We start from the raw sequence: 26713 nt of genomic DNA, 5'->3' as shown, positions 1-26713 counted from the left end.
TGCTCGCTTTACTCTGTGGAACCAGTCAGTCCCTGGCTGCCACTGAGAGTGAAAGAAACAGGTTTAATTTTTCAATTTTTTTTTGGAGTAAAGCATCTGACTTATTTAAATGGGGTAACTATGTGTGTCTGCTTTACATTCATCCAAGCAAATTATGTTTCTGAATCTTTTTGGCAGTGAACTTGTTTAAGTGAATTAATTCAAAACAGTGCTTATCAAAGAGAATTATTTTCTTTTTAAATAGGTATTTTTATTTTCCACTGAAAAATAAGTTGTCAGAAATAGCCTATGTAAGGTGTCAAGTGAATTACAGAATGTGCTACCTATAAGCAAAGGCAGATTACTTTTGTTGGGTGTCTTTTGATGGGTCTGCAGTAATTCCATGTGGTGTTCTGTTGCATTATTTTTTGTGCTTACTGTTACAGTAGCCTTCCACATGCCACAAATACATAGTTAAAACAATTGCTTTCAAAGCAAGTAACTTTTAATGTAAAAAACTCTTACTCTGTAGTACATAAGTCCTAAAGAGTATTTATTTGGGTTGTTTTTTTGTTGGCTTTTTTTTTTTTTTTTTTTTTTTTTTTGCAGTTCAAGTAAATTCCAAGATAGTTTCAGAACTTAAACACCAAAAAACACTTTTCTGTTTTGTACAGCATAAGGAGGCATAGGAGGGTTCACCATGAGCTTTTTTAGAGCCCAAACCTGCTTCCATTTAAGTCAGGGACTGTTTACTTACAGCTTTTGGTAGGATGCAGTAAAATACAAGCCAATTAGTTTCTCATTTAAACTATTTAAATTGGAATGTTCTTCTGACCTCCCTTGTGCTAAGTTTTGTGTATTGTATCGGGAAGCTGTTCATAATAACTTTAAGAAAAAATTACATCCCTTTTCTACTTAATAATCTGATATGTTTATTTGTCATTCTCAAATATGTAATACTTACAAACATGTTACGCAATGCGATACTGAAAACTATTAACTTGAACTTGTGCTGTTTCTGATATAATTCTTAAGAACCACAATTTTCCCCTTTGAGTCCTGACCTTGCTCCCCAAATACTTATTTTCAATCCCTTCATAAACTAAAGCAGACTACGTGCCAAAGCCAAGAACGTATCCTTTACTCTATGCTTGCATATTTCATTATGTTGCATAAATAATGCAAGTAAATCCGAAAGACACAAAAGGCACATAGCTACAGGTTGGCAGAACAAAGCAGCAGACACAAGAGAACGGGCTTTAGTGCTTGAAGGTGTAAAAGCAAAGCTAGGTTTAATACAAGGTAAAAAAGTCCACACAATTCCAGTGGAAAACTTAAGTTATTACAGAAGAAGAACTGGCAAGAAGAGCTTGCCAGTGTTGTTGCACTGAAAAGAAAGATTGTACCATCCCCTTTTCCAATTCCTGGTGTTAGAAAGGATTCAGGCTAACTGGCTGTAGGGGAAAAGAAGAGAAATTTAGTTCTAATTTGTCTCTGGTGATTCTTCTGGCTTTGTTCACTCCTAGTAGAATATCCTGTTTTTTCAGTAAGAGAGGAGGGTAACTGTCAGGATGTGCTCTTAAATTTGAAGAACTCATCTCAGTTTTCTTTAAAAGAGAATTTGATTTATATCTCAACAGGAGAGTAATGCAATTCCTTGTTAATTTTGTGTGGGTTTTAATTAAAGTAGATTATTCAAAAGACAGTAGAGGGTGACAAGAGGAGAGGCTTGTAGCAGGTGAGTTTGTGCATGCTCCTATCTATTTATCTCTCATTGATTAACAAACTGGACAGCCTAAGCAACAAGTTTGCTGCAAAACCACGGTCTTTTCCTTCATGCTTCCTACCATCTGTGTCACTCATTTTGTGTGTGATATTCTTATTTGCATTATACAAAATTAGCCAGGTCTTGCTCAAGTAGATCGAAAGTACACCTTTCATGTAGCTTTGATCAAGTCACACATCTGTATTTTTATGACTGTTTTTGTTCAGATTGAGTCTTAGAATTTAGTATTATTACATATTATGCTCTGCAGTTTTATAACTGATAAAATTTAAAGCATTTCTCTAGTGATATAATAAATTAGCATTGAGTTACATGGAAGAGTCCTGAAGAATCATTTGGGTTTTTTAATCGCATACAAGGTATGACTGTTTATTTTGCACAATTTAAGTGTAGTAAAGACAACTCACTAGTTCTTAGGTTACCTACTGCAATTAAATATTGATAAGGGAAACAAACAGCTTGCAATATTGTGCAAATCTGTGTTTTTCCCTTCTGCTATCACCAACTGCATTTTCATAAGAGACTAATGAAAGAGGCAGTCCCTTTATGGATGCTTGGGGGGAAAAAAATAAAAAATAAATCAGTGGCTGATCTTTATCTAATGCCTTGGTTATCTCATTGTGGTTCTGATGAGCTAGGTAAGACTCAAACAGTTAATAAGTTTACAGGTCACTTCACAGAGTCAATGCCCTCGCATTTTATGGTCTCCTAATGAGCCGTTAAACTGGAAAAGAGGTAATTAAATATGGTACTCTGGTACAATGTACACAGTACTGACTCCAGCTCTCTGATTTTAGGTTCCTCAGAAGACGATGAAGTCACTCAAGAAGGTCTCCTCAGGCTCAGGTCAGTCTTTATAGCATCTTACCTGGCTGATTTTGTATGTATAAAACTGAGTTACTGCAGCACTTTTGTCCCACCGGCTCGAATGAATTCTTGGGGAAGGGTGGGCTGGGGTTGCACAAGCTTTAGAGTTCTTGCTTGACTCAGTTTCTGTAATACAAATAAACAATTATATAAGGAAAGTTTATTTACAGTAACTCACCATCAGACAGCTGCTGTAAACCGTAGGAGCACAGGCGTCTGTCAGGACGCTGTTGGAGCACCAACACAACATGCCGTATGTACCGATGGCCATATGCATCTCAGTCCTCGACTAAAATTTTACGTCCTTGAGTTACTTTTATGCCTCTGCCAAATTACGGCGCCAGTGGGGCGTTACCGCCTCGCAGCCCCTCGCCCCGATCGCGACCGCTTCCCTGAAGTTTAGCCCATCCGACAGCGATGCCGGCCCGGCCCTGCCCTGCGCTTCCCTGCCCGGGCACCGGCGTGACCGCCCGCGGCGGCGCATGCGCGAGGTGGCGCACAGGGAGCGCGGAGCTCCTCGCGGAGCTCCCCGCGGAGCAGTGCTGCCTGCCCGAGGGAGGGGCGTTCATCCTGGGCATACGTGCATGCCATCCGTGCCTCGGCTCCCGTATGCCGGGAGGCGGTCGCTGAGGCGGCAGATAGCCCGGGCCTCACGTTTTACCTGTGTGTTGGGGCGGGAGGAGCGCCCCGTGCTACCGGCCGGCCGCGCGGCGGGCGAGAGCCCCTGGGCGGGGAAGATGCGCACTCTGCTGGGACACGCACACCGGGAACCGACCCGCCCGCTTGTCGTCCTGCGCCTACATGGAGGGAGGCAAAGCGGTGATCGAGCCCTTGGCCGCCGGCGCTGTTACTTAGTGCGACCTGTCCCCTTGGCAAGGGCCGGTTTCCGCTGTATAATTTTAGCCCTGTCAGAAGGGCTCCCACGACGACTAGTTAGAGCCTCCTTAAATCCGCCGGGGAAGCGGTCGCTATCAGTTGCAAATCCACAGCTGAGAGACTGTTTAACGTATGTGAGACCACACTCTGTAGCTGAGCTCTCGGAGTGGTGCCTCCCGCCTTCTCCTGCCCTCGGATCCCGCGCGGGGTTAGAACCGTTTCCAGTATATTACAAATTCCCCTGGCCGGCCGCCGGCGTTGCCGGTAGGGATCCGCGGGAAGCAGGGTGGACCGCGCAAGAGGGCTGCGCGGCACCGACAGCCGCTGCGTTCTATTTCCACATGGAATATCAGCAAAGCTCGTCCTTGAAACCACGCTTTGGCCGTCAATTAAAGTAGCGGCGCCGGTAAACAGCGGCGGGATCTCGCGGCGAGGGCCGCCCCGTCTCCATGAGGGGAGACGCGCGCTGCGCCTACCTCAGGGGTAACGGCTGAGGCGCGCGGGGGCAGCCGTTGTGGCGGCCGGGGGGGAGTTCCCAACGGCTCCAGTCGGCGGGCGGGGTGTGTGTGAGAGAGACAGAAAGAGAGAGAGAGGCGCCCGCTACGCTTTAGCACGGTGATTCCCGAAAAGAGACATCGGCCGGGACGGGGCGGCGTGAAGGCACCGTTGTAACACCGGTAACTTCATACTCCCCAGATGCACGTCGAGCAAACCCCGTCCCTAGCCATGGGAATAGCGCAGCTGGGTCGGAACTGTTTCGTTTAAAAATATCTTCAAATAATCCTGCGGGAATATTACCGAGGGTAACAAGCGTGAAACAAGGAAAAGGGGAGAACCGGGCGGTGGCAGGGCATGACCAACCCTGCTCCCCGAAATGCGCGGGAGGGCGCGTCGTCACATTTCCCGCGTTTTATGACGTGTCGCACAACGGAACGAGGGCAAAGCTCCGCGCCAGGGGAGGGTGGCGGGGACGGAACCGCCGCGTCCGCGGGCACTGATAGCGGCCTCGCGCCCGGTGGGTGCCCGGCTTTCGGCCCCCGGCGCCCCGGTGGGCGAGGAGCGATCGGAAGCGGCCTCCTCGGGCAGGGGATACCCGCGCCCTCGAGCCGGGCGGTTCGCGGCGGCGGAAAGAGAAAGCGGGTTTGGCGCCCAAACTGTAGGTGAGAGGATTTTGGCGGGAACGCTGAGCGGAGACCCCTGTCCTGAGGAAGCAGCCGGAAAGTCCCCTTTGCCTCCCGCCCGCCCTCCCTCCGCCTTGGGAAGAGCCCATTTCGACAGAAAACGTGTAGGAAGCACGACGGGCTTCTCATGCGGTCAAACGTCAGCGGGAGCGGCGCGCGCGGTCCGGCGCGGTCCTGCGTGGGGCTCCCGCGGCGTAACGCCACCAACCAAAGGAGGGGTAGCGGGGGGGTGGCAGAGTGGCTCCAGCGGCTTTCGTGCGCGTCCTGCCTGCCCGCCGGCGAGAAACGGTGTCTGTGCTTTGAAATGGGAAGTCGGGGCAGCACCCCGAGCTCTGCTTTCAAGTGTAAAACACGCGTTTTGTTTCAAATGCACGCGGGTAGGTCGTTTGGTTGGCTTCACCCCCGCCCCCTCCCGTTTTGTTTTCTTTGGAAGTGGGGTTTTTTTTTGTTTGTTTTTTGTTTTGAGAAATAGAAGAAACTAGAGTTAAGACTTTTAGAAGTTTTAGGAAGGTGACAGGAAATTCAACACCACTGGGTTTGGTTACATAGTTTCAAGTGAGTCTTTACCGTGCATTTAGAAAGACAAGGATTCCAGCTGCCTGTAACTGTCTTCACCAAAATTAGCATCTCTGTAGAGAAAAGATAGAAATGTCTTTTTTAATATGTGAACTATTAACCATTAAACTAATTTTTCACGAGCTGGCTTGTTCTGTAGGGTTTTTCCCCGTCTTTATCCTTTTGGCTTCCCGCCCCCCGATCCTTTGCAAATGAATTTTGGAAAAGGGTGTTAGTGAGTTGGGCTCTTTTTTCTTTTCTTTTCTTTTCTTTTTTATTTTTTTTTTATTTTTTTATTTCCCGAAGAGTTCCCAGCTGGCAACAGCTCTCTACCTTCCACAAAACTTGAAAGGCTGATGTCCCTTGCAGGAAATGAATGAGTCGATAACATCTGACACCAGTGACCAGTCCAGTGACCCCAACCTTAATTCCACTAATACTGGAGGCCTGAAAATCTCAGTAAAGACCCATTGCAAATCTCCCCCTCTCCCCCACGGCCCCCCATTTTACAAAATCTGTATTTATTTTGCAATATAATAAATACTTTGCAACAAATATCTTTACATTCATTTATGTACGCGGTTTATAGTCTTTCATTTATTCGTCAAAGAACATATACTGAATTTTGTTTTAACATAAATTTGCTCACAAGACATTTAGTCCATTTAATAAACTTAAGCAACTCGTTTGTATCTGCTTAACCAGTATTCTTGCCTCTAAGGAATTTATATACCAAATGTCGGTAAAATAACTCAATCTGAGAAAAAAAAACAGAGCAAAACAAAGCCAACCCGAAGACTTTTAAAACAGTATAAACCAGAATGCTTTCTGTCTTTTGGGAGGGAAGGGGCAGAGAGAGCTTGTGTTTAATAAACGTGCCATTCTGCTACAAGAAATGTAGCCTTGGGCACTTCAAATAAGTGGTGTAAACTTTTTTTCATTATTATTATTATTTATTTTCTTCCGGTAACCTTTATTTGTTGTTCATAGTGGAGTTTTAACGCGTGTTAAAATCTTGTACATTTATTATATATTAAATATCGTCCCGGTCATAAGAGCCAAGCATATAAAATTACTGGTGATTTAATATTGTAAAATAATCGCTATTGTCGAGGGGGGGAGGGAGGTTACAGGCAAAAAGAAGTGGTGTGTTGCACGAATGCGTAAGGCAGGTCAGTGTAGGAAGGCGACCTCCACTGTTGAAATAACCTATAGGAAATTTACGGTTGAAGACTGCAAAGGAATGTCAGGATTTAAAGCTTCTGCTTCACTTGCCAGGCTGGTCATATTCCTACGCTCTTGCCCACTCTCTTCCTAGCAAACAGTCAGGCTGAGCACCTGGGTGTTTCACACAGGAGTGAGGGGCTGGCAGGGGAATTTACGCTTTCCCGAAAGGCAACAAAAGGAGTAAACAGGCCCTGAGGGGCCAAGGCGTCCCCCGTAATTGGGCAGACTGATGGACGCCACTTCCCAAACAACAGCAAGTGCCTTGCAAATGCATAACCCCTTGTGCTCAGGTTCTTCGCTGATCCGTTTGGGCTTTGGCTTTTGTTTGTGTGTGTCCTTGGGATAAGAGAGGATGCCGGGGTAGGGGGGGTAGGGAGAGATTTTAATAAGAAAGAATTGAACCCAGGTTTTAACAAGGTTTGGGCGACGTTTAAAGCTTATACTATACTGGATGTAAAGTGAGGTTACATGCGAGGAGGTAGCGGTGAGGACAGAAGAGGCAAACGTGATGTTTTCATGCCTTCATCCGTACGTTTACACCTAAGGAGACAGGGAAAATGAAGAATAAAACGGAATCTCATCTAATTAGGGCTTAGTTGGCTTGTGGTTTTTTGTTTGTTTGTTTGCCTTTTTTTAACGTTTCTGAAAATACTTTTTTAAACAAGCGTTTGGCCGAAGAGCAGCACCAGCGAGGGCGTGCTGGGGGCCGGCACCCGGTACTGGGGCGAGCCGAGGGGCAGCGCCGTGGTAACGGGGGCGGTTACCAAGCCCGTTCCACGGCACACGCTTCTTATCCGAGTTGGATCCCCCCTCCCGCTGGCAGTGAAGACTTAAACCAGCAATCCCCAGTCAGCACTATTCTCCCTTCTTTGTCTTCTTCCTCCGTTTTTTTTATTTTCTTTTTTTTTCGCCTTCCTCCTCTCCAGCAAATCATTTTCTGTCAGTTCTCCTCTCCTCTCCTCTCTCCATCGCTGCTGATAGAGGTTCACTCCAATCCTAGGCTTGAAAACTGGGTTCTTATTTAGGAAGTCATTAATCACATCCCCTCCCCCGGAAAGAGATGGCGGAGAAACCTGTGAAGTACAATTCCTCGCCCCATCCCCCTCCAGAAATGGTTTGAAACGCCAAACCTCCGCGCGTTCTGGGCCATATTAAGGTGATTCCGGCTTTCCGGCGCGCTTTTTGTTTGAATGCGGGATAAGGGACGCACAGCACAGCCGCCTCCCCGCGTACTTAAGCGCACGTCTGCGCACACGCGTGTACCTCGTCTGTAGGCGCCTTGCATCCGTGTGTATGCCCCCCCCCCCCAACCCCCTAGCCGCCCGCCCCTGCGGGTGTGCGTTGTTCCCTGAGCGCTTCCTACGTATTTGTGCGCGCACGGGAGAGCACAGACCCCACGGTCATACGTCATCTCGGTTTCCCGTACGGACGCGTGCAGATTAGCTGTCGAAAAGGGGGAGAGGAGAAAAAAAAAAAAAAAAAAGGGCGCGTTGGAAATTTCTTGTTCATTCATAAATTATTTCGGTGTGTCAGCCTCATTGAAATGGCGATTGGCTGCTCCTGCCTCCTGCCAACCCCTTAAGGATCCGATGTGAAATTAGTAGCAAGAAAGCATGTAATTGAGCAAGTCACGTGTGCGCAGGGGGCCAGAAACGGAGCGAGAGAGAAGGGGAAAAATCAAACGAGGGAAAGCACATTAGACCATGCGAGCTAAATTTGCGATCGTTCAAAATCAGGATGTTAGATTAATGCAGAAGACTACTTCGATCCACAGGGAAAGTTTTCATCTCACGAGTTTGGAGCAGAGGGCCCGTGGGGCAACATGGCCGAAGGTTAATTTTCTTTTTCTATTGTTTTACTATGATTTTCGCTCGCTCGCTCGCTCTCTCCCTCTTCCTCCCCCCCCCCCACCCCTTTCCCCCTTTTAACCCAACTCTGCATTACCCTTTTTTAGCAGCTCGCGCAAGGGGGCTTTCTCCAGCTCCATTGTTACCCCGCTCAGAAACTGTTCCGTACCGCCCACACCGATTCACAACTTGAAAAGCTTTCAGGGGTCTATTGTTTGAATTGTTCCTGTTTGATTAAGCACAGTTGCAGTGGTGGGATGAGAAAACGGCCGTACACCTGTCCCAAGTTTAATCGAAAGTTTATTCCAAGGAGGGATGGATCCACGTTGGAAAATAGTGGTTTCGGCGCTGCATGTGCAATAACCAGTTGTGCAATCTACCCAATTTTGCTTATTCTGTCTCCTCCACCCCTCCTCGGCCGGCCTCCCCCCTCGCCCACCCGGTCCTGCGCCTTGCGAGGAGAGACTAATTGGGCTGAGAGTTTCTGTTGAGAAATGGGATCGGTCTTAAACCAGCAATATTCAAGTAAAGTATCGCGTTCCGTGCTGTTATATGACTGAAAGATGGAGTTAAATGGAAAAATACACGTATGTACAGAAACGTGGGCTGCCCTGGGCAAAGAGAGGGAGAGCCTCCGTATGCAGTGTTTCCTCTCTGTAGCCTCCGGTGATTTTTTTTTTTTTTTAAGTATTTTGGGGAGAAGGTTGGTTATTTCAGCATTTAGGAAAAAAGGAACTATTTTCACTTTTTTGATTTTGTTCTGTTCGCTCTTTTTTCCTCCTTTCTTCTCTAGTAACTCCTTAGTACAGTGGCAAAAGCATGTTACCAGAATTTAACTCTTTGCTTTGCATCTTGTCCCCCCCGTCCTTGTTTTTCTCCCCCCTTCTCACTTGCCCCCCTCTTTCCCCCTCTCCTACCCCGCGCCTTTCCCCCTCTTCCTCAGCAGGGGCGAGTAAAGGTGGAGACGAGCCCGGGAAGTTGTCGGAGCAGGAAGAAGAGGAGGAATCCCAGGTTTTGCATGGAACCGGCCATTGCAAATGGTTCAATGTGAGAATGGGATTTGGGTTCATCTCCATGAGCAACCGAGAGGGAAGCCCCTTGGAGTCTCCAGTTGATGTCTTTGTACACCAAGTAAGACCCATTTTTGTCTTCCATCTCAGCCTGCCACATTTGGTTGAGCTCAGTGGGACTCCAGTTTCACGTGCAGAGATGTAACCTGTTTTTCCTAGATATTTAGGTACATCTGTAATTAGAAAATTGCCTTAGGTAGTGGTTTTGTTGGCAGCGGGCAATTTGAGTAAATAAGGTTGTTAGCTTGTGTTTAGTCTCTGTGGCTGGAGATTTGTGCAAAGGGATAATGTTAGTTCTTTGTATTTTCCTCCTTGGTTAGAAGCTTCTCCTGTGCTTTTTGCTTCAAAGGCCACACAATTATTTTTTTTTTTTTTTACTAAGTTTATAATTTGTCACCAGCCTGATCAGGAGCAGATATGCCTTTCCGTAGAAACTGATTAAAATTAAGCTCGGAAAAGGATAAATAAATGTAAGGTTTCATTCAGATAACATTTGCATACAATTTTAAATGCTTTTGTTGTAAACCTTGAATTACTTGTTAAAAGCTCATCTGAGATTAGTTAGTGAAATTAAGACATAATTATACTGTAATTTTGCAGTAATTCAGATCTGAGAGTGTCCCTGTGGTGATACACTGAAGCATGCATGTGGTTTGGTTGGTTGATTTTTAAATATTCCCTTCTAAAGGGAAAAAAAAAAAAAAAAGAAAAAGTGTAACGATTCAGGAATCAGACCAAAAGCAGTGTTTCTGTAAAGCTGTTGAGGACAGAAGGGGTGTGTGGCCATTGGTTTTATTTTTAAGCACAACATTAACGGTGTTTGTATTTTGAATGTGGAAGCTGGTATGGATGCCTTCATGCAAAGGAGTTTCAGATGCAAGATACGTACAAAATGACAAAGTTAAGGGAACCTTTCCCAACGTCTGTAGTGTGGTTTGTGGAGCAGGAGCATGTGTAGACCTTCCCTGGTCCTTCTGTTTAGTCTCCAGTTGCAACAACGCTATGTTGAATTTCACCCATCTTCTCTCTGATCAGAGCAGAGCAGTATCAGGTAAAGAGACCATTTTGGGTTTGGCTAGGGCCATGTTAGGAAGGCAAAAAGGCATCTTAACTTTTTACATGGTTGTCCATTTTCTATGACGTTTGTAATGATGGGGGAGGGGGGGATGTTCCATGATTCATGTTCCATGAACCCTTTCAGTGTTCCATTTGATGGTCCAGCCTTGTTTTGTGGTAACTGTCATCAGGCTTTTTAAAAGAATACGCCTTTTATTAGGTTAGTAAAAAGGTGACTGAAATTTAGAAATAATGCTGCTGCTGTTGCATGCTGCCTTGTTCCTTGTGCTGGTGAAGTGGGTTCCAGATCTTGCTCCCTTACATGTACCCTGTGCCTAAGGGACTGCACATCAATCTTAGTTGCTTGAATTTGGAATTATGTACAAGGTATAGAAGCCAGTAGTGACCTTACTGAATTCCTACACTGCTTTGTACTGGCATATGAGATGCCCCCTCTTTGCTGCTGCTTTTTCTTCTCGGAACTGAATGAATGAAATACTTATCAAAGAAAGAGCAGTCTTCCTCCAGTTTTTCCCCCTTTCTTACCTTCTTTGTACTTTCTTAAGTCGTGAAATTGCTCTTCACAGTTCTATAAATTTACAGATAACAAACCTTTTTCTTAATCTAGTTTTGTGTTAATACAAGTCATTCTTTTTGCTTCTGAAATAATAGAAGGCAAACGTTTGAAGCATAGCAATGTTAATAAAAAAACACATTTGGAAACAAATATCCTGAGAGCTGTGGAAATAGAGAAGTGTTGAACTGCATGATAATGGGATACATTTAAGTAATACTAGACAAGATGTGCTGTTCCATAATGGAAAGTAGTCATAGCAAGTAATAAAAAAAGTATGTATTAAATTTGGAAGTCACTATTTAGTTGTGACCCTTAAGGAAGGAACAAGAAGGAAATGTTAGATATGTTTGTTTGCAGTTTAATAATCTACAGTTTACCAATATCTTTAGGTTTCTAAGACCAAACTCTATACCACAGAGTAAAATGCAGTAAAAAACAGCGTGTTTCATTGTACATGAACTGTGAGCCTCAGTAATTTTAAGTATTACTCAGAAATATGTCTCACTGAGTTAATAGTATTCTGCAATGGACAGCCCTTACAAGACAGAAAGTTTCTCACCTTTTTCTTTCTGATTAAATCTGGGATATATGTAAACTTCATGGTGACATGAATCTTCTTTACATCTGTCAAAAGCAGTACTTTTCTGTTTAATGGAGAGAAGCAGTATCTGTTTCAGAGTACATTTTAGGTAATTTATATCACTGCACAGAATGCTTTCTGTTAGGTGACTACCTGACCAGTGGTAACAGTAGCAGCCAGAGCATAAAAATGTCTTTGAATTGGTAATGTTATTTAACAGTGCGCCCTGTACAAGAGAGTCTGTTGCCCAAACAGTGATTTGACCCTATTCTTACTAGTTTCATGAAGCTGAAAAATTTAGGCAAGTGAAAAAGCCTTTTTGATGTTAGTTTATTCATCTGTTGAAACAAAATGTTGCTGTTCAAAACTGCTTTGAGAACACTTCACATCTATTTAAGTGTGTGCACATAGTGTTGCTTCCATTCATTCATCCTGCAATGATTGTAACTAGTATAATTTTGTAGAATCAGACAGTCTAAACTGAGGAAAAAAACTTTTATTTAGTTCAAGTCCTGTCAAAGCTGGTTTAAACCCTGCAACACTATTTTTTCTTCTTTATCTTACTTTTTGTCGGTGAGGTTATGCCCAGTTTATGAGGTCTTGCTATGAGTCAAAATTCCTGTAATAGTTTAAGCTCATTATACCTAGACTTTAAAGTTTGCAATAAATAATTTTGCTTTCTTCTTGGAGCTCCCCCTTCCTTGTATGTAGATTACAGACATGTTTTTCTGAAGTCAGTGCTTCACTAATTGTATAAATTGATATATTTTTAGAGGACAATGCTTTTGTTTGCACTTCTCTTTCCCTTCACCAAATGAAAGTTCTGTTCATGAAGCAGCTGCAGTATTTGAGTTTTTAACTCTTGCCTTTTAAGTCTTTCAGGACTCATCTTTTTGATTGATCTTCTGAGGTACCTTCAGGTTGTTTGTTGTTACCATTCTGGTAATGAGGTACCACGAGCCAAATGCATTAAGGTAGAAACGGTTACATATGTGCATCTGTGTGTGTACAATGTAAATAAGGTATACTTACAAACATCTACACTCTTGTCCTTTTTAGCTTTATCCTTATATCTTTAAGTCAAGTGCTCAAGTCGTTCAGTGTTGTATAAAAATTGCAAGTCCTGAAAACTAATTTTTTTTGAAGACAAGCCATGTCCAATGCAGCAATGTACCCGGTCCACTGTGGGTTTTTTACAAAAAAATGAAGAGTAGCAATGTTAGTCCTTCGTAACTCTGTTAAATCCAAGGAATGTGCACCTTACTGAATTTGGCTCAGTATTGTCATTTGGTCTTATAAAAAGTTAGCATGGAATGAATAATATAGCTTGCTTTTATTCTGCACAGTTATGTGTGTACAGCTCTTGTTAAATTTTAGAAAAAGGTCTGTCAAAGGATAAAACAGACTGTAGGGGTGAACAAGTGAAACCTTTTGTGGTGCACATGAAGAAAGGTCTTCGTTGCTGAGAACAGCTAAAGCTTTCATGAAATCAGAGAAAAGGGTGAAGTTTATTAAAATGTTATTTACATGTTTAAAATTGTACACTCAACTTAGATATGCACAACTGTTTTGGGTGCTGGCAGCAAGGCAAAAATGCTGTGCATTCTTTTTTGCACACATGTATGCACTAAGGTAGACTAACGTGTCTATTTTCATTTGCATAGTGTGAATCCCAGATGTTAAAGATGATAATGAAAGGTAGGGTGCCAGATGTAAACAGATGCAATTAAATGCACGTTTGTGAATATAAAGGGTTATAGTTTTACATAATGTTTCTGAGTAATGTGGTCTTTCAGAACAAGATGAATTGTTCAGTGAGATGTCTGTTGTGACCTGGCTCTGTAGTCCAAAATTCTTAGCACATTAAGGGGATTGATACAGGATTTCTGAACTGGGACCTTAAATGTGGTCCTTCTTTGGAATCCTCTTTTATGAGGTGGGGAGAGGAAGGAAGGGAGGAGCAGCACACAGGAGTTGGTGTACTTTATTTTCTCATTAAAAGGAACACAGTTGGTTTGAAATTTTTCACTTTTATCTGAACTTTCTTACTGTTGCTGCAAGTTACTGTTATTACAAAATTTAATAAAAATGGAAAAGAGCCTTTTTTAATTTCACTGAGTTCTTCTGCACTGCACTATAAATTTTTTTATGTTACAAATTTTGCTCTTCTTGTTGCAAGTACCTATACAAAAAGAAGGGAGTCTTCAGCTATGATTATAAACCAAAGAATAAATGGAAAATTAGACATTTAAGCAGCATCTGAAGTTCCTTCAATTTGACCAACCATTCTTTTTGATGATGAAATCAGATGCCTGTTCTTTAAGTTCCTGGTACTTTAGCTACAGTTGAACTACTTTTTCTAGGATAAAGTTGGACATGGCATGATACACAATGCTGACTTTCTCATGTTGTGACACGTGATCCTGTGCTTTTGCAAGGATGTATTCATTCATCCAGCACATATTTTCCATTTCTGCATTAGTAGGAGCCTGTAATAAGCTACTTAATTGCTCAGGATAACTGGAAGTTCTTGGGCAAGTAAGTGGGATCAATATTATCCTCCTCCTTATTGTTAAATATGACATAGCAATACTCATTTGAAGTACAGAAGTCTTCATGGAAAGTGCATTGTTGCAAACTTGTCATCTGATTTCTGCAGGGGACCAGGCAAGCGCAGTCCTAATCAAAACAGGATTTAGAGAGGGAAGCTGAGGAAGGAAGCAAATGGGGAGTAAATTTATGTCTGCAGTGAGCAGGTATGTCAGAGATCAGACCTACACTAAAGATGTGGGTGTCAAAGTCTGCTCAGCAGCCTCAACACATGTAGAATCTGTAGTGGGTAACTGTTGGAGATCCGGAGCTGAGCTTTGGCACTCACAAGCTGTGTTGGAGCATACGGAGAAAGTTGACTTTTAAATTATGGGGACCGCGAATTTGTGGTATAGAGCAGTACAGCCTTGTTTGGAATTACTTTTATTTATTTATCTATTTGTTTTGGCTACTCATTAGGCCAAGTCCTACATTTCAAGTCCTACCTATGGACGCTGGACACAGCAAAATACTTGACTGAGATCTTTGATGGTTTAAGATGGTTGAGTGAAGTAGCTTGTAATTTGTTATTTATGTTATGAAGCTGCCATCTGTAAAAGTACTTTCTAGGTTTCATCTATTTACATCTAAACCCAACATTAGAGTGCATTTTTATCAGTACGCTTACATAGTATTTAAGTGAATGGCAAGTCCTATTAAACCTAAATGGTGCTGAATCAGATCAGATTTTGCTGAGGAAGTTTGAACGCCAAATGTTGACAAGCAAAAATTAGAAGCTGCCCAGAGACAGAGGCCAGCAATAGGACTTCTTTGTCTTAAGGGAGATTTCCCTCTTTGGCAGAGCAGTAAATACACCCTTTCCAGAGCATGCTATCCTCCTTTTCTCCAAGCCTGAGGAAGTTGTGCACAGGAGTTGGGATACTGGAAGGAAGAGGATATTTTGTTTGGGGCACAAACATAAGATATCAAAGCAGATACATGAACCAAAGCTAAAAGGAAATGAATCGTCAAATGGGGAAAAACATTACTGTTGCTTGCCCTGGTATGCAGCTACATTACTGAGGATAGTAAGTATATCTAGAGCCATCCAGAGTTTTGTTTTAGACCCTTTACAAAATAGACTCCCAGGTAAATACTGTTTAATTCATCTTCCTTAAAAACTCATCTTAGTAAAGGCCTGTCATCTTTCCCCACTAATTATCAACAGAAGTAAAATTAGGCCCATCAGTTTCTACAGAAGTGTATAAAAGTGGACATATAATTTAAATAAGATCCTAGGAACCTAGAAACCAGGGGTAAAGACCATTTCAGGTTTCTTAAACAAATACAAACAAATAAGAACTTACGGTTACATTTTTCATTCCTGTATTTAAGGATGCTTTTCCCTCCTTTTGTTAAATCAGCTGAAAGTTATCGTGACTGTTAGAAAAATATTGTGTTGTTAAGACAGTTGTTTCTGAGGGACAATTACTCAGGACAGGTCTGGAATAGCTTTTGCTTGCTGGCTATCATTAGTGAAAGCAGTGAATCCTTAAATTGCTTTTTCATCAGCAGAATATCAGTAAAGATTTCTTCATGGAAGGTAGGGAAGTGCTTCTGCTTGCTCAAGCATATTTAGTTGGAGAAACTGGTGTCCAGTCTTCTTCTCAGATTATTCTGGCTGTTCCTGACTTAAAATGGGGGTGTGTGTGTTAACTTCATAGGAGATGGCTACAGGGAATTCCAGATACTCTCTCCAGAGATGGCTCAGCTGCTTGCAGAGCAGCTGTGGAAACTGCCACAAGCTTTATAGTCCACTATATTAAGGAAAACTGGCACTGATTTTGATTTTTTCCTAACATGCAAAGCTGTAGCATGCAGCAGGTCAGCAGCTGCTGTGCCAGCAGCTGAGTTGGCTTTGCAGTAGCAGTGTGGTGAACAGGTGGAGGTTGAAACTCCTACATCCACCCTTCTTGGTGGGAGTTATATGGCTGTGATTTTACTTTTACTTTTGGCAGCAGTGCTGCTGCTTTAGTAAGCTTCAACAGCTTTTATAGCACTCTCCCTGTTTGGTTAGCAGAACTGCTTTTGAAGCTGCATGACAAACTCAGCTTGGGGAAATTCTGGCTTTCACATCTGATTTTTACCATTTTTCATACTGGAGAAACCGCATAATCCCCACAGATCAAGGGCGGGCAGTACTGGCACCATGGAAGGGCAGCTGAAGATGCAAACAAGCAGCTGCCAGGGCGAGGAGAAGGTATAGGAGGAAAGAGACCTTGCAGAAATGTGAATGAAACTGCAGTCTCCTCTGGTGCGAAATAGCAGAATACTGGTGTTACGTTCAGCTGAGGATAGAGAGATGACCACAGTGTTAGTGACTTTTCAAGAAAAAAGGTACTTGTGGGTATTTTGGGATGAGCACAAGCATCTTGAGTTTTCCTTGGAATGTTACAGGAATCTTTCAGTTCAATCTTAGACGTTCATCTTTCTTGTTTAATTGATTACAATTAAGCTGTGGCATTGAAATATATTGAATTGCAGTTTTAATACAGCACTACTTATAGAACAAAACAAAGTGATGACTTTTCATTTCATCACAATTATGTGTGTTTCTTCTTCAGAACAAAAATAAGTATATTACAGGGTACTTCCAGAATGATTTGGATATATCTTTTTTAGCAGATATGTGAAAGCTTAGTGAAAGTAGTTGATAATCTGAAAGGTATAGCTCCTTCATTATTCCAGACATACAACTTTGAAAATTAAGTACATCAATACATTTGAAAAGTTGTTTGTCTGACAGTGTGTAGAATATCTTTGTTCTATTACCAGTGCAGGAGGCAAGAAAAATCACACATATACTTTCTATTCAAAAGTTCTAATCTAGTAATTCTAATGTAGAATTACATTTTTGGAAGGAGGGAGGATGAAATATTTGGGTTGATTTTGTTAGCATCATAGGTTAGTATTTTCACCTGTAAAATTGTTTAACAAGTAAAATTGGAGTAAATAGCTATATAATCAGTATTTGTAGTGTATGAATTTGTCTACAAAATTGAAGTAACATTCCATGACTGCTACAGATTTTTACGATGCTCTGTCAGAAAACAGTAATGCCATTACTATGTTCATTGTACATTGTGTACTTCAAGCAGACTAGAATAAGCATGAGCTTGTATTTTTTCACAGTACAGGTGTCTTTAAAATCTCTTAACAGTGTATTTGTGCTATTTTAAAAATATTTCATTTTACAATTGGGTTTTACAAGCTAGTAATAGTATTTATAATAATACAATTTTAGTGGAAATATGGGGTTTTAAAAAGCCTCTACTGACCATGTGTAGTAATTTCTGAATATTCTTAGACTCGTTATATTTGAAATAGAAAAATATATAAAAGTTTTAATACAGAATGTACCTAATAGACCCAAGATGAATTTTGTAGACTTTGGATTAGACTCCCAACTACTCCCTGTAATTAACTGGTATATATTGCTATCTTACCCTGTTTAATTACCTGGCCTAAAACATAGGAAGTTTAGATTAGATAAAAAGAAGAAGTTCTTTACTGTGAAGGGTGGTGAAGCACTGGAACAGGTTGTCCAAAGAAGTTGTGAATTCTCCATCCCTGGTGGTGGTCAAGGCCAAGCTGGACAGAGCCTTGGGTGACATGGTTTAGTGTGAGCTGTCCCTGCCCATGGTAGGGGGTTGGAACTAGATGATCTTAAGGTCCTTTCCAACCCTAACTATTCTATGATTCTATGTAGATTGCACATCTTGAGAATTTGCCATTGTTGACACTAAAGTGGAATAAGATTAAAAACTATTCAGAAACCTGTTTGCTTCCCTCTCCCCCAGATACTAAAAGAATAGTACATCAAGTGAATGGGAATTCGAGAATTGTTTCAACAAAAGCTCCTCTGTAATTTAATGAAACCATGACATCTCTTTTGTTTTCTTATGGATATTACCTGATGTGACAAATTCTGCTCAATCTTCTCATGTGAAGTGGTCCCCCTGACCTGTGAAACTTGTTCTACAAACTCAACATTAAGAGTGGATTTTAAGTGTCTTATATGAATGCTTTTACTGAAAGAATGTAGTTTACATCCTTCTGGTTTTGTAAGTGTATAAGTGTCCTTTTTGCCCTCCAAAACTTGAGGGTCTTACTGTGATCTGATTTGTTCTCTGTACAGTGCCTAAACCTTAGAGTAGAAAACTTGGGTTTGAGTTAGTGCTGCTTAATTAAAAGTTAACTTAAATTTATACAACTTAACACCATGTGTATGCATGAATTTGGCACTTATGTTGCTTGTATATACTTTTCACCATATACTACTTTTTTGGTACTGTGAATGTATAATATTTAATGTCTTACCTAAATTCACCTGACCACTAATCTGCCAGACTGCTTCAATGCAATGCTCTCTTGGGCTGATAATGTCGTGGGTTTTTTCATCTCTGTGTTGAAAAATTGCTCAATCCCAAATCTTTCCCTCACAGGAAGAGAGAGTGGTGGAAGTAGTATGTAAAATGCTCCTAATGTGAACAAGACCCATCACCATAGTGCAGGCAGGTTCTGTTGAAGGGGAAGGAAGTTCCCCCTTGCAGTGAAAGCCCCTTGGGATCTTGAACAGCTATTCAGTAAGCCAGAGACAGTTGGGGCCACCTGTGTAGGTCCTTTGATTTCTGGTGGGGGCAATGGGATGTGGTAGGTGTTGGGAAAACTTCTGAAAAACTTTGTAACTGCAGTATTGTGTATCTGTGTTCACAAGGCGAAGGTTGAGAATCCTCCTGGCAGAGTCCCTCAGGATCTTGTTCCCAGCCCCCAGCATAAGGGATGTAGAGATTCTACGCAGATACAAGAGAGAGCACTGATTCATGGTGAGGGGGAAGTAGCTGAATGCTCTGTCCAGGCAGGAGGGAGTGAACAGTTTACAGATTTGGAGGCATAATATGGTCGTCAAATATTTGTAAATGCAGTTAGTCAGAAACTTTCCATTTTGCCATAGTGCCTAATAGTCCTCCACTACAGTGATTAAATTCTCATTTGGCTGTGCCAAACCTGCTGCGTTTGTTTGCTTCATTGTTTAGTTTTGGGGATTTTAGTGTGTGTGTTAATTAAAGAAAGCATGTTACATTTGTAATAGCTGTTTTATAGGAATCAAAATTACATCTGTTTAATGCTTTAAGGTAGCATGTTTTGCAAAAATTGGTTAATGGATGGGAAATGCAGGGTAGAAGCTACCCTGTAAGGAATGTATGGTTTCTTGTAGAAGGATCTGAGGCTTTAGCATGCACACTGATTTTAAGTAACAGGACATTCAGCAAGGCATCCTGTTCCTTGTGTGCAATTCTGGTTTAGAAACTATGGCAATGTAGAAACAAAGATAAAAGTAAAATAATTTAAGTGTTTATAATTGGCTTCAGGAATTAGTGATAATTGTTAAAGACAGACATTACTTGTAAGGCAATTGATCTGGATGTGAAATGGATGCATGAATAAACGATACTAGAAACTAAGAGTTTCTTTACAGGAAACTGTGCATGTCACCATTGACTTTAAAGGACTAGTGACAAAGAGAGGACTGTGGGATTGAACTCTAGATGATGAAAGAGCAAAAGATTTTCAAGGTGTGTTGCCAAGATAAAAATTGTATTCGAGATTATCAGGCAGAAGTGTACATCTGAAGATAAAATCTTTGCTTAGTCTAACTGTGTTAATTCATGCCTTTGCAAACACTTAATGCAGCAGTAAATACCACATTCTTCACTAGGGACTGCTTAATTCTCCTGGACTATAGTATATTATCTACACTAAGAAAGTAGGCTGACAGATTCTCCTCTTAACAATACCTTCCCTTCCTCGAGAATTAAATCAAATTAAAAAAAAAAACAAAAAAAAAAAACAAAAAAGAAAGTTCTAAACATTCAAAAATCTGATCAAATGCTTAAAAAATATTTAAAATGTTTTAAATTATTTAAATTCAAAACACTGGTTGAGAAGGTTCTTTTAAATTTGATCTATGCCTATGTTGTCTTCAGCAGAAATCAGCAATTACTTTTGTAAAAAATAAAAATACATTTTTCATTTTATATGAGGTCTTTGCATTTAATGACTACGTAATATATTTGCATGACAGCAAATACTTTTCAAAATTAATCTGCAGGCTGCTCTGAGCAACAAAATCTTTTTATGTTTAATAATATAACTGGTGGATTCAGTTTCTCCAAAGAATTTTTACATTAATCTTCATTAATTTATTTTCATTAAGCAGTTACATATTTTTCTAAATGGCAGATTATTTCATTTTTATAATACAGTAGTTTATTTTTTACTGACAATTATTGATAGTTTATTGGAAAGTGATAGCTCTTTCCATGCACATGGGGGTATTGTGAATCTGTTTCACACAGATAGTACTTCATCCTTGGATGATAATTTCTTTAACTGGTGATAACTGTAAATGGATCAAGATTAAACTGTTAAAATGGCTACAGTTGAAGCACTGTTCTTTTGCCAAAGATTGATTATTTTAGTGTTCAGTATTTGATAATAAATGTTTAACATTTTTTGTGATCTCCTACATATTAATACATTTTTAATATGGGAATCTGGTTTTTAATTATATATAAAGCAATACAATGGTTTTATAGTTATAATGCGGGGGGGAGTTATGCATATGTAATTTAGTATTTATTCTTAATTTATGGTGTGCCCATTACAAGGGAGCTAAACCAGCACTGACCACAATAGGTGTCATGAAATGCACCTGTAGTATATTATATTCTCTTGAAAAGTATTGAGGCAATTGGCATTGGATTTTGTTGCAATATTTCTGGGTTTAGGGTGATGAATATAATCTATTTGGTAAAATCTTAAAACCTGATAAACCTTAACTTAGTTTCTGTTTTCTCCTCCATTTAACATGCATTTTGAAAGTAGCATGGTATATTTTAACTACACTTCAGGGACCAAATGTTTCTAAAAGATGAAATGTTGAGCCAGGTGAAACCGGTGAAATAGTTACCAGGAAGCTTCAACAGGTATGCATAATTTCTCTCAAGAGTCTTTTTCTGATAGCGTCATTTGGGAGCTTAGATATTTAAACCAGAAAAGTTTCATTAAATAAATGTTGGAGAGGTGTTGTGAGTATAAACTATCATTTGGTGTACTTGTTTTTACTATGATTGTGAATGCTTTGCAGTGCCCCCTAAGCTAATTATATAATAGAATTATTTTTATGAACTTGTAATATATGAAGGTTCATCTAAACTTCTTGCAGCACATTCAGCTGCACCATGTATGTCATGAGAAATGTGACTCCTCTATTTATGTGGCAGAAAACACTCTACTGGCTTCCTTTGTTCATTTTAACCGGGGTCTTCATTAGTTTAAGTGTAGCTTTGCCATTTTGTGAGCAGGTTTGAAATTCCTGGCACTTTGGGTCTAAAAGAGAACTAACTTGCCAGAAAAATTATTTACTGATGATATGTAAGAAAATAAAAATGTGTACCCATCTATGGCTTTCTTTGCTTAAATTAACATGTAGCAAGTTTAGTATGGGGGGTTTTGTTGTTGTTTAATTCCAACAGTTTAACAAAGCTAATCTGAATTTGTGTGTCGTGCTAGCACATTGTTCTTCTGAGCACACTAGCATCTCATTGCCAATTTTTTAAAGATGATTGACAACATTATTTCCTAAATCTGCATGGGATTAAATTATCAATCAATACGGGTACACGCTAAAGCTATATGAAAGACAGTAATCCTCGTTTCCTTTAAAAATTGGTTTGTTCAAAAATACTGATTACATTACAATAATTTTGACACCTTTTTGAGACAAAGTATTTTCATGTCTAAAGCAGATGTTAAGATTTGTAAATGTGCAGTTTCCATGAATTTGACTAACCTTATAAAGAGCTCTCTGGTAACAATGTTGCTATTAAAATGTTACTGTTAAAAAAAAAACCTACATTCAAGCATTGAGAAATTAAATTAGCATAATCTAGATATTATATAAAAAAAAAACCAAAATGAAATATTCAGTATGAATTAATACAAGATCTCATAAATATTTGGCTACAAGACTTTTTTCATCTTCTAAGGTGTCCATGCCTATTTCAGGAAATACATTTAACAATGTAGGTCAGTTTGGATTCTGCTGCATAAAGGAATGGCAGAGAGGGATGCTAATTGTAACAGTGGTTTTGATATTTGCCGGTCAGTCCCCTTCTGGGTCAGTGCATTACAAATCTATGTAATTATTATCTATAAGGGGCCAAAAGTAAAGATTTTTGGGTCTTAATTTTTCTGCTTGCCAACAAGATTAGCCAGTTGGCTCTGCTACAGTTGGTGTGGATGGACCTCTCATCTTGCAAAGAATAAGCTATGATTTTTTTTCTTGTATAGATGTTGTATTTTTATTGTATGTTCAGTTGGTAATATTCAAGTAGGGCAGGTTCCTTCTCATACAAAAGTTGTCTTGAACTGCTTTGGTAATGAAGGGACTCTGGGATAATGCTCTTTAGTACCTCTTAAGACGTGTACGAATGGAATCATTGCAAAATTTTGTTGCTGTTGTTCTGATGCCTATTTTTATCTAAGACCATCACTGTGAACATAAACAACAGCAAAACATTACCACCACGGTGAACAAAACATCTAAAATCCTGTTCTCTGTTACAAGTGTATAAAATGTAGACTAATTGGTCGCCTGATGTAAAAGACAGGTGATTCAATTCTGCTTTTTCATGTCAAGGGCAGAACAGGCAGGAAGGCTGGTTGTGCGTATGTGTTTAATGCAGCAGTATAAACCGGTTTTAATGCTAAGCTAAAGAAGCTGGATTCAGGCCGGCAGCCAGGTATTGGCAGGTGAGGTACAGTGCCGTTTGGGGGTTCTCTTCGCAGACGGAACGCACCTACGCGCGGTAGTCTGACGGCGCCGGGCTGGACTGCCGGGCGGGAGGAGTTCGCACCACCCGGCTCGGGTTGCAGGCGCTCGGACCCAGCCGCGGCAGCCGGGGTCAGGGCTGCTCGCTGCCTCCCGCTGCCGTGGATAATGCAGTTCCCCCCCCCCATTAGGTAGTTGGCCTGAGGAAGTGATACGGAAGATTCAAAGAGAGTCCTTTTATTACTGTCTTTATACTGTTTAAATAATTATTTTAAAAGAAAATCTAATTTATCAAACAGTGCAGAACTGGAACTGCCGGTGTCTTTGAGAATCTTGATAATGACCGATCAGAACGAGCCATACAAAGGCCGGATGCGTTGGAAGGGGCAGTACTCCTGGAATTAATGGGTTTAATGCCATGCCATGTCTTGTCACCAGCAAAACCACGCACTTGCCCTCCGCTGTTGCACTGTCATGGTGCAGCGAGCATGATAACCGTTTCCTATGCTGCAGAACCAATTTACCATCAGCCACGGAGCAAATTAATATACAGCAACTACAAATAAAAGACCTTGAGAATAACTTGGGTTTATTCCTCCCCGGAGGTTTGCTACGGTTTACGCAGGCGCTGAGCACCATGGTAGCATCAGTTTATACAGGGGGCTGTCGAAGATGTAAACACTTTTAAACTGAGCCTGGCTAAGGCAAGCACCCAACGCTTTGTTCTTATCTCGGCTCCCCACGCCGGGGGCACCAGCCGGCCCAGGCCCGCAGCAGGCGCGGGCGCTGCTCAGCAAGATGGCGGCTGGATTGGTGGCTCGGATCGGCGGAGGCGTCCCACCTGCGTTCTCGCCGCCTTCGACAGCAGCCGCGGGCGCTCATTACGCTTAGCTGCGGCCCAGGGCCGCTTTTCGGCCCGCAGACCCCATTCAGGGAAGGCGGCTGGCGGCCAGTGCCACCCTTTGTTGTGCAGCCGCGGGGCCTGTCCCTCCTCCGCCCCGCGGGAGGGCTGGTGGCCGTCACACGTGGGCTGCCCGGCCAGGCGCGGGTCGTTCTGGCGGCTGCGACCCTGCAGCTCGAAGCGCGGCGCCTCGCCCCCTCAATTCATTTTATCTGGGCTGAAGCCACGTAACTCTCTGAAGACCTCCCTCCTTACCCCCGTACTAAGCTTCTGCGGCGCGGGGCTTGCGGGAACTGCTGCCGCCACCACCGGCGGCCCCGGCAGGCCAGAGCAGCCACCCAGCCCTTTCCCTGCCCTGGGAACAAGGGTGGAGGCGTCACAGCGGAGGGTTGTAGACGATAGGGGGTGGCGGTGGCTCCTCTCCCTTTCACGTTAAAACCGACTTTGGAAATAAATGCAACCTGCTCTGAAAGGAGCATATGAAACCTGAGCTAAGTGTTGCATTGGTTGTTTGATTCGTTGATGCTTAGAGGAAAAAAGAATACTAGATGGAGAATTAAATGTGGGTATGACAGAAAGTTAGACATTCAGGGATTTTCTTGGTTCTTTCAGTAAGTAGCTAGACTTCCCGTCTTAATTCAGCAATCAAGCAAAACGTGCTCCTAAATAATATGTACTTCATGCTGTGTTGAGATAGACCTATTTACAGATAAACTTGAAATTTTAAATAACTTTCTACCAACAACCAGTTACTCTAGAACTTTTCAGTGGTGCTTTACCTCACAGCTTACAATTTTTCTGTGTTGCAACATGACAGCACAAAGACTGCAAAATATTGAGCAGAATTATCTGCTTTTGTTTGTTTTGAAGGAGAACATAGTCCTTCTTCCAAAAAGTAATTTAAAAAGATTAATGATTGTAGGATTCCAATCTTGCAAACACTTGTTCTTTAAGGTAAGAACTATTCATGTAAATAAAGGTTTCAAGATTGTGACCTTAAATATGTGACATATAACTAATCACCTGTTAAAAATGGTCTTCTGCTTTAGACTTTAGTTTGACCTTGGGCAAAGTTCTGCATGGATCGGATAGGGTTATTCTTTTTCTTGTGTTAGAACTATAGTTTCAGTACTTAAAATACTTTTCTAATTGAGGAAAGAATTGATAGTCTGAAGGGTTATTTCTAAAAAAAAAAAAAAAGAAAAAAGTGTGTGTGTATATATATACTTTATATTCTACATATGAAATATACATATTTCTTCCACAACAGTTCTGCAGCAAAACAAGAAAAACCAAGTGCTCTTTCATAATGTGGGTCTCCAATATGTTGATTTTTCTGTCTATGTGGGTGAATTGTATAAAATTGTTTTACAAGTTCTGTTACTGTAGTTTATAACAGTATAATTAAAACAGGTATTTTTTACATTTTAAAATGCAAGATGCACTTCTAGGCTGTGAATGGTGTGTGGTGATTCACTCCTCTGGGACAGTCTCTCCTATGGATGAATTTGTGTAGTGTCATTAACTATGATACATTTGTGTGAGTTGCTCCTTCCTCCTCCATCAGCATCCATTATCATCCACTTCACTGGAATCTCATGGTTTCTTCTGATAACATTTTTACTTGCAAACGGTTTTTATGGATGCCTATGTTATGAAGGGAATTTGTACTGACAGAACCCTAAGGTTGCTTTGGTTGGTTCAAAATAGTGCAGGACTATTTGAAATCAAGGCTGGTTTTTACTTTTATTGTTAGCTTCAAATAGGTGACACATGCTTTTTGAAAGTGTTTGTCAAGCAGAAATATTTCACATTTCAAGTATAGATAATTTTGTCTGAGATTTTCTATATTTTTAGTTATTTCACATGTATCTGGCTGTGGTTCTTCAATTAAACATAGGGTTGTTTACAAAATGTACAGTTTTCTTACTATATATATCAGATAACTGGAATATTTAGGTAATGTTTCATTTGGGGTTGGCAACTTTAACCTTTCTATGTCAAAGTATTTGTATGGTTTTAAAGTTTATGTTAAATGTTGCTTTTACAATCCCAAGTGTGCAAAATCACAAATATCTGAGAGCCCAGTAATTGTCATTCCATGCACCAGTGCTTTAATGACATTTTAGCTGATACACATCAAACTGTTCATTGCTGTTTTTATGACCCTCAGAATTATGCCACATGGGTATTTTTAAATTAAGTAAGCATTTCTGTTGCTCTTGAAGAAGAAATGTTTGCTGAAGATGTGATGCCATGCTAGGCTTTTGTTTTGGTTGTTGGTTTTGCTTTGGTTTTTTTTTCTCCCCTGTTATAACTCTGCAGTTTCATTATTACCTTAAGTCACCCAACTAGACCCTTGCTAGAAGAGGCAGTCCCACCCACCCGTTCCTCTCCCCTGACCTCATGTTCTCACCTGGATTTCCATGTAAGTTCCACTGACTAGAGAAGGAATTGCGCTCCTTTGTTCTTTGAGCTAAAAACTAGTAGTTTATTTTGCATGTTTGAATTTCATTCATATCAGCAACCTCATAGGGCTTTGTTTCTGCTATGTGAAAATTGAAGCTAACTTGAAGAAAGAAGTTGAAGCATGCAGCCTGAGGAAATACAGAATACAACACTCCATTTGGTTTAATTTTTGAGGAACTGAGCCAAAATAAAATGGGAGGTCTTGTTTCCTGAACTTCACTTCAGTCTTATTGATTGAACTTGCTAGCTAGGAAAAAATGATAAAGCGAGACTTTGCACAACTGCATCTCACAGAACCTCTGTCTCTGTTGGTGTAT

The 26713-nt window shown here is 41.1% G+C and overlaps 1 protein-coding gene across 3 annotated transcripts in view; it reads left to right on the top strand.

Annotated features, from left to right (window-relative positions):
• Positions 1–2577: 2577 nt before the first annotated feature.
• LIN28B (lin-28 homolog B) overlaps positions 2578–26713 on the top strand; it is a gene marked incomplete at both ends in the record, with an annotated part of 86309 nt that continues 62173 nt past the window's right edge. The window contains 2 exons of one of the 3 annotated variants that reach the window (XM_080615292.1): positions 2578–2611; positions 9262–9449. In XM_080615292.1, coding sequence (XP_080471418.1) covers positions 2578–2611; positions 9262–9449 — 222 coding nt within the window. Of the gene's footprint in view, positions 2612–8812; positions 9450–26713 lie in introns of those variants that run through there. The other 2 variants (XM_080615293.1, XM_080615291.1) reach the window with 2 other exon arrangements.

The sequence above is a fragment of the Psittacula echo genome (genome assembly GCF_963264785.1).
Source record: "Psittacula echo genome assembly, chromosome: 4".
NCBI lineage: Eukaryota > Metazoa > Chordata > Aves > Psittaciformes > Psittacidae > Psittacula > Psittacula echo.
Note: the sequence above shows the minus strand (reverse complement) of the source record. Positions and strands in the feature narration are given on the sequence as shown.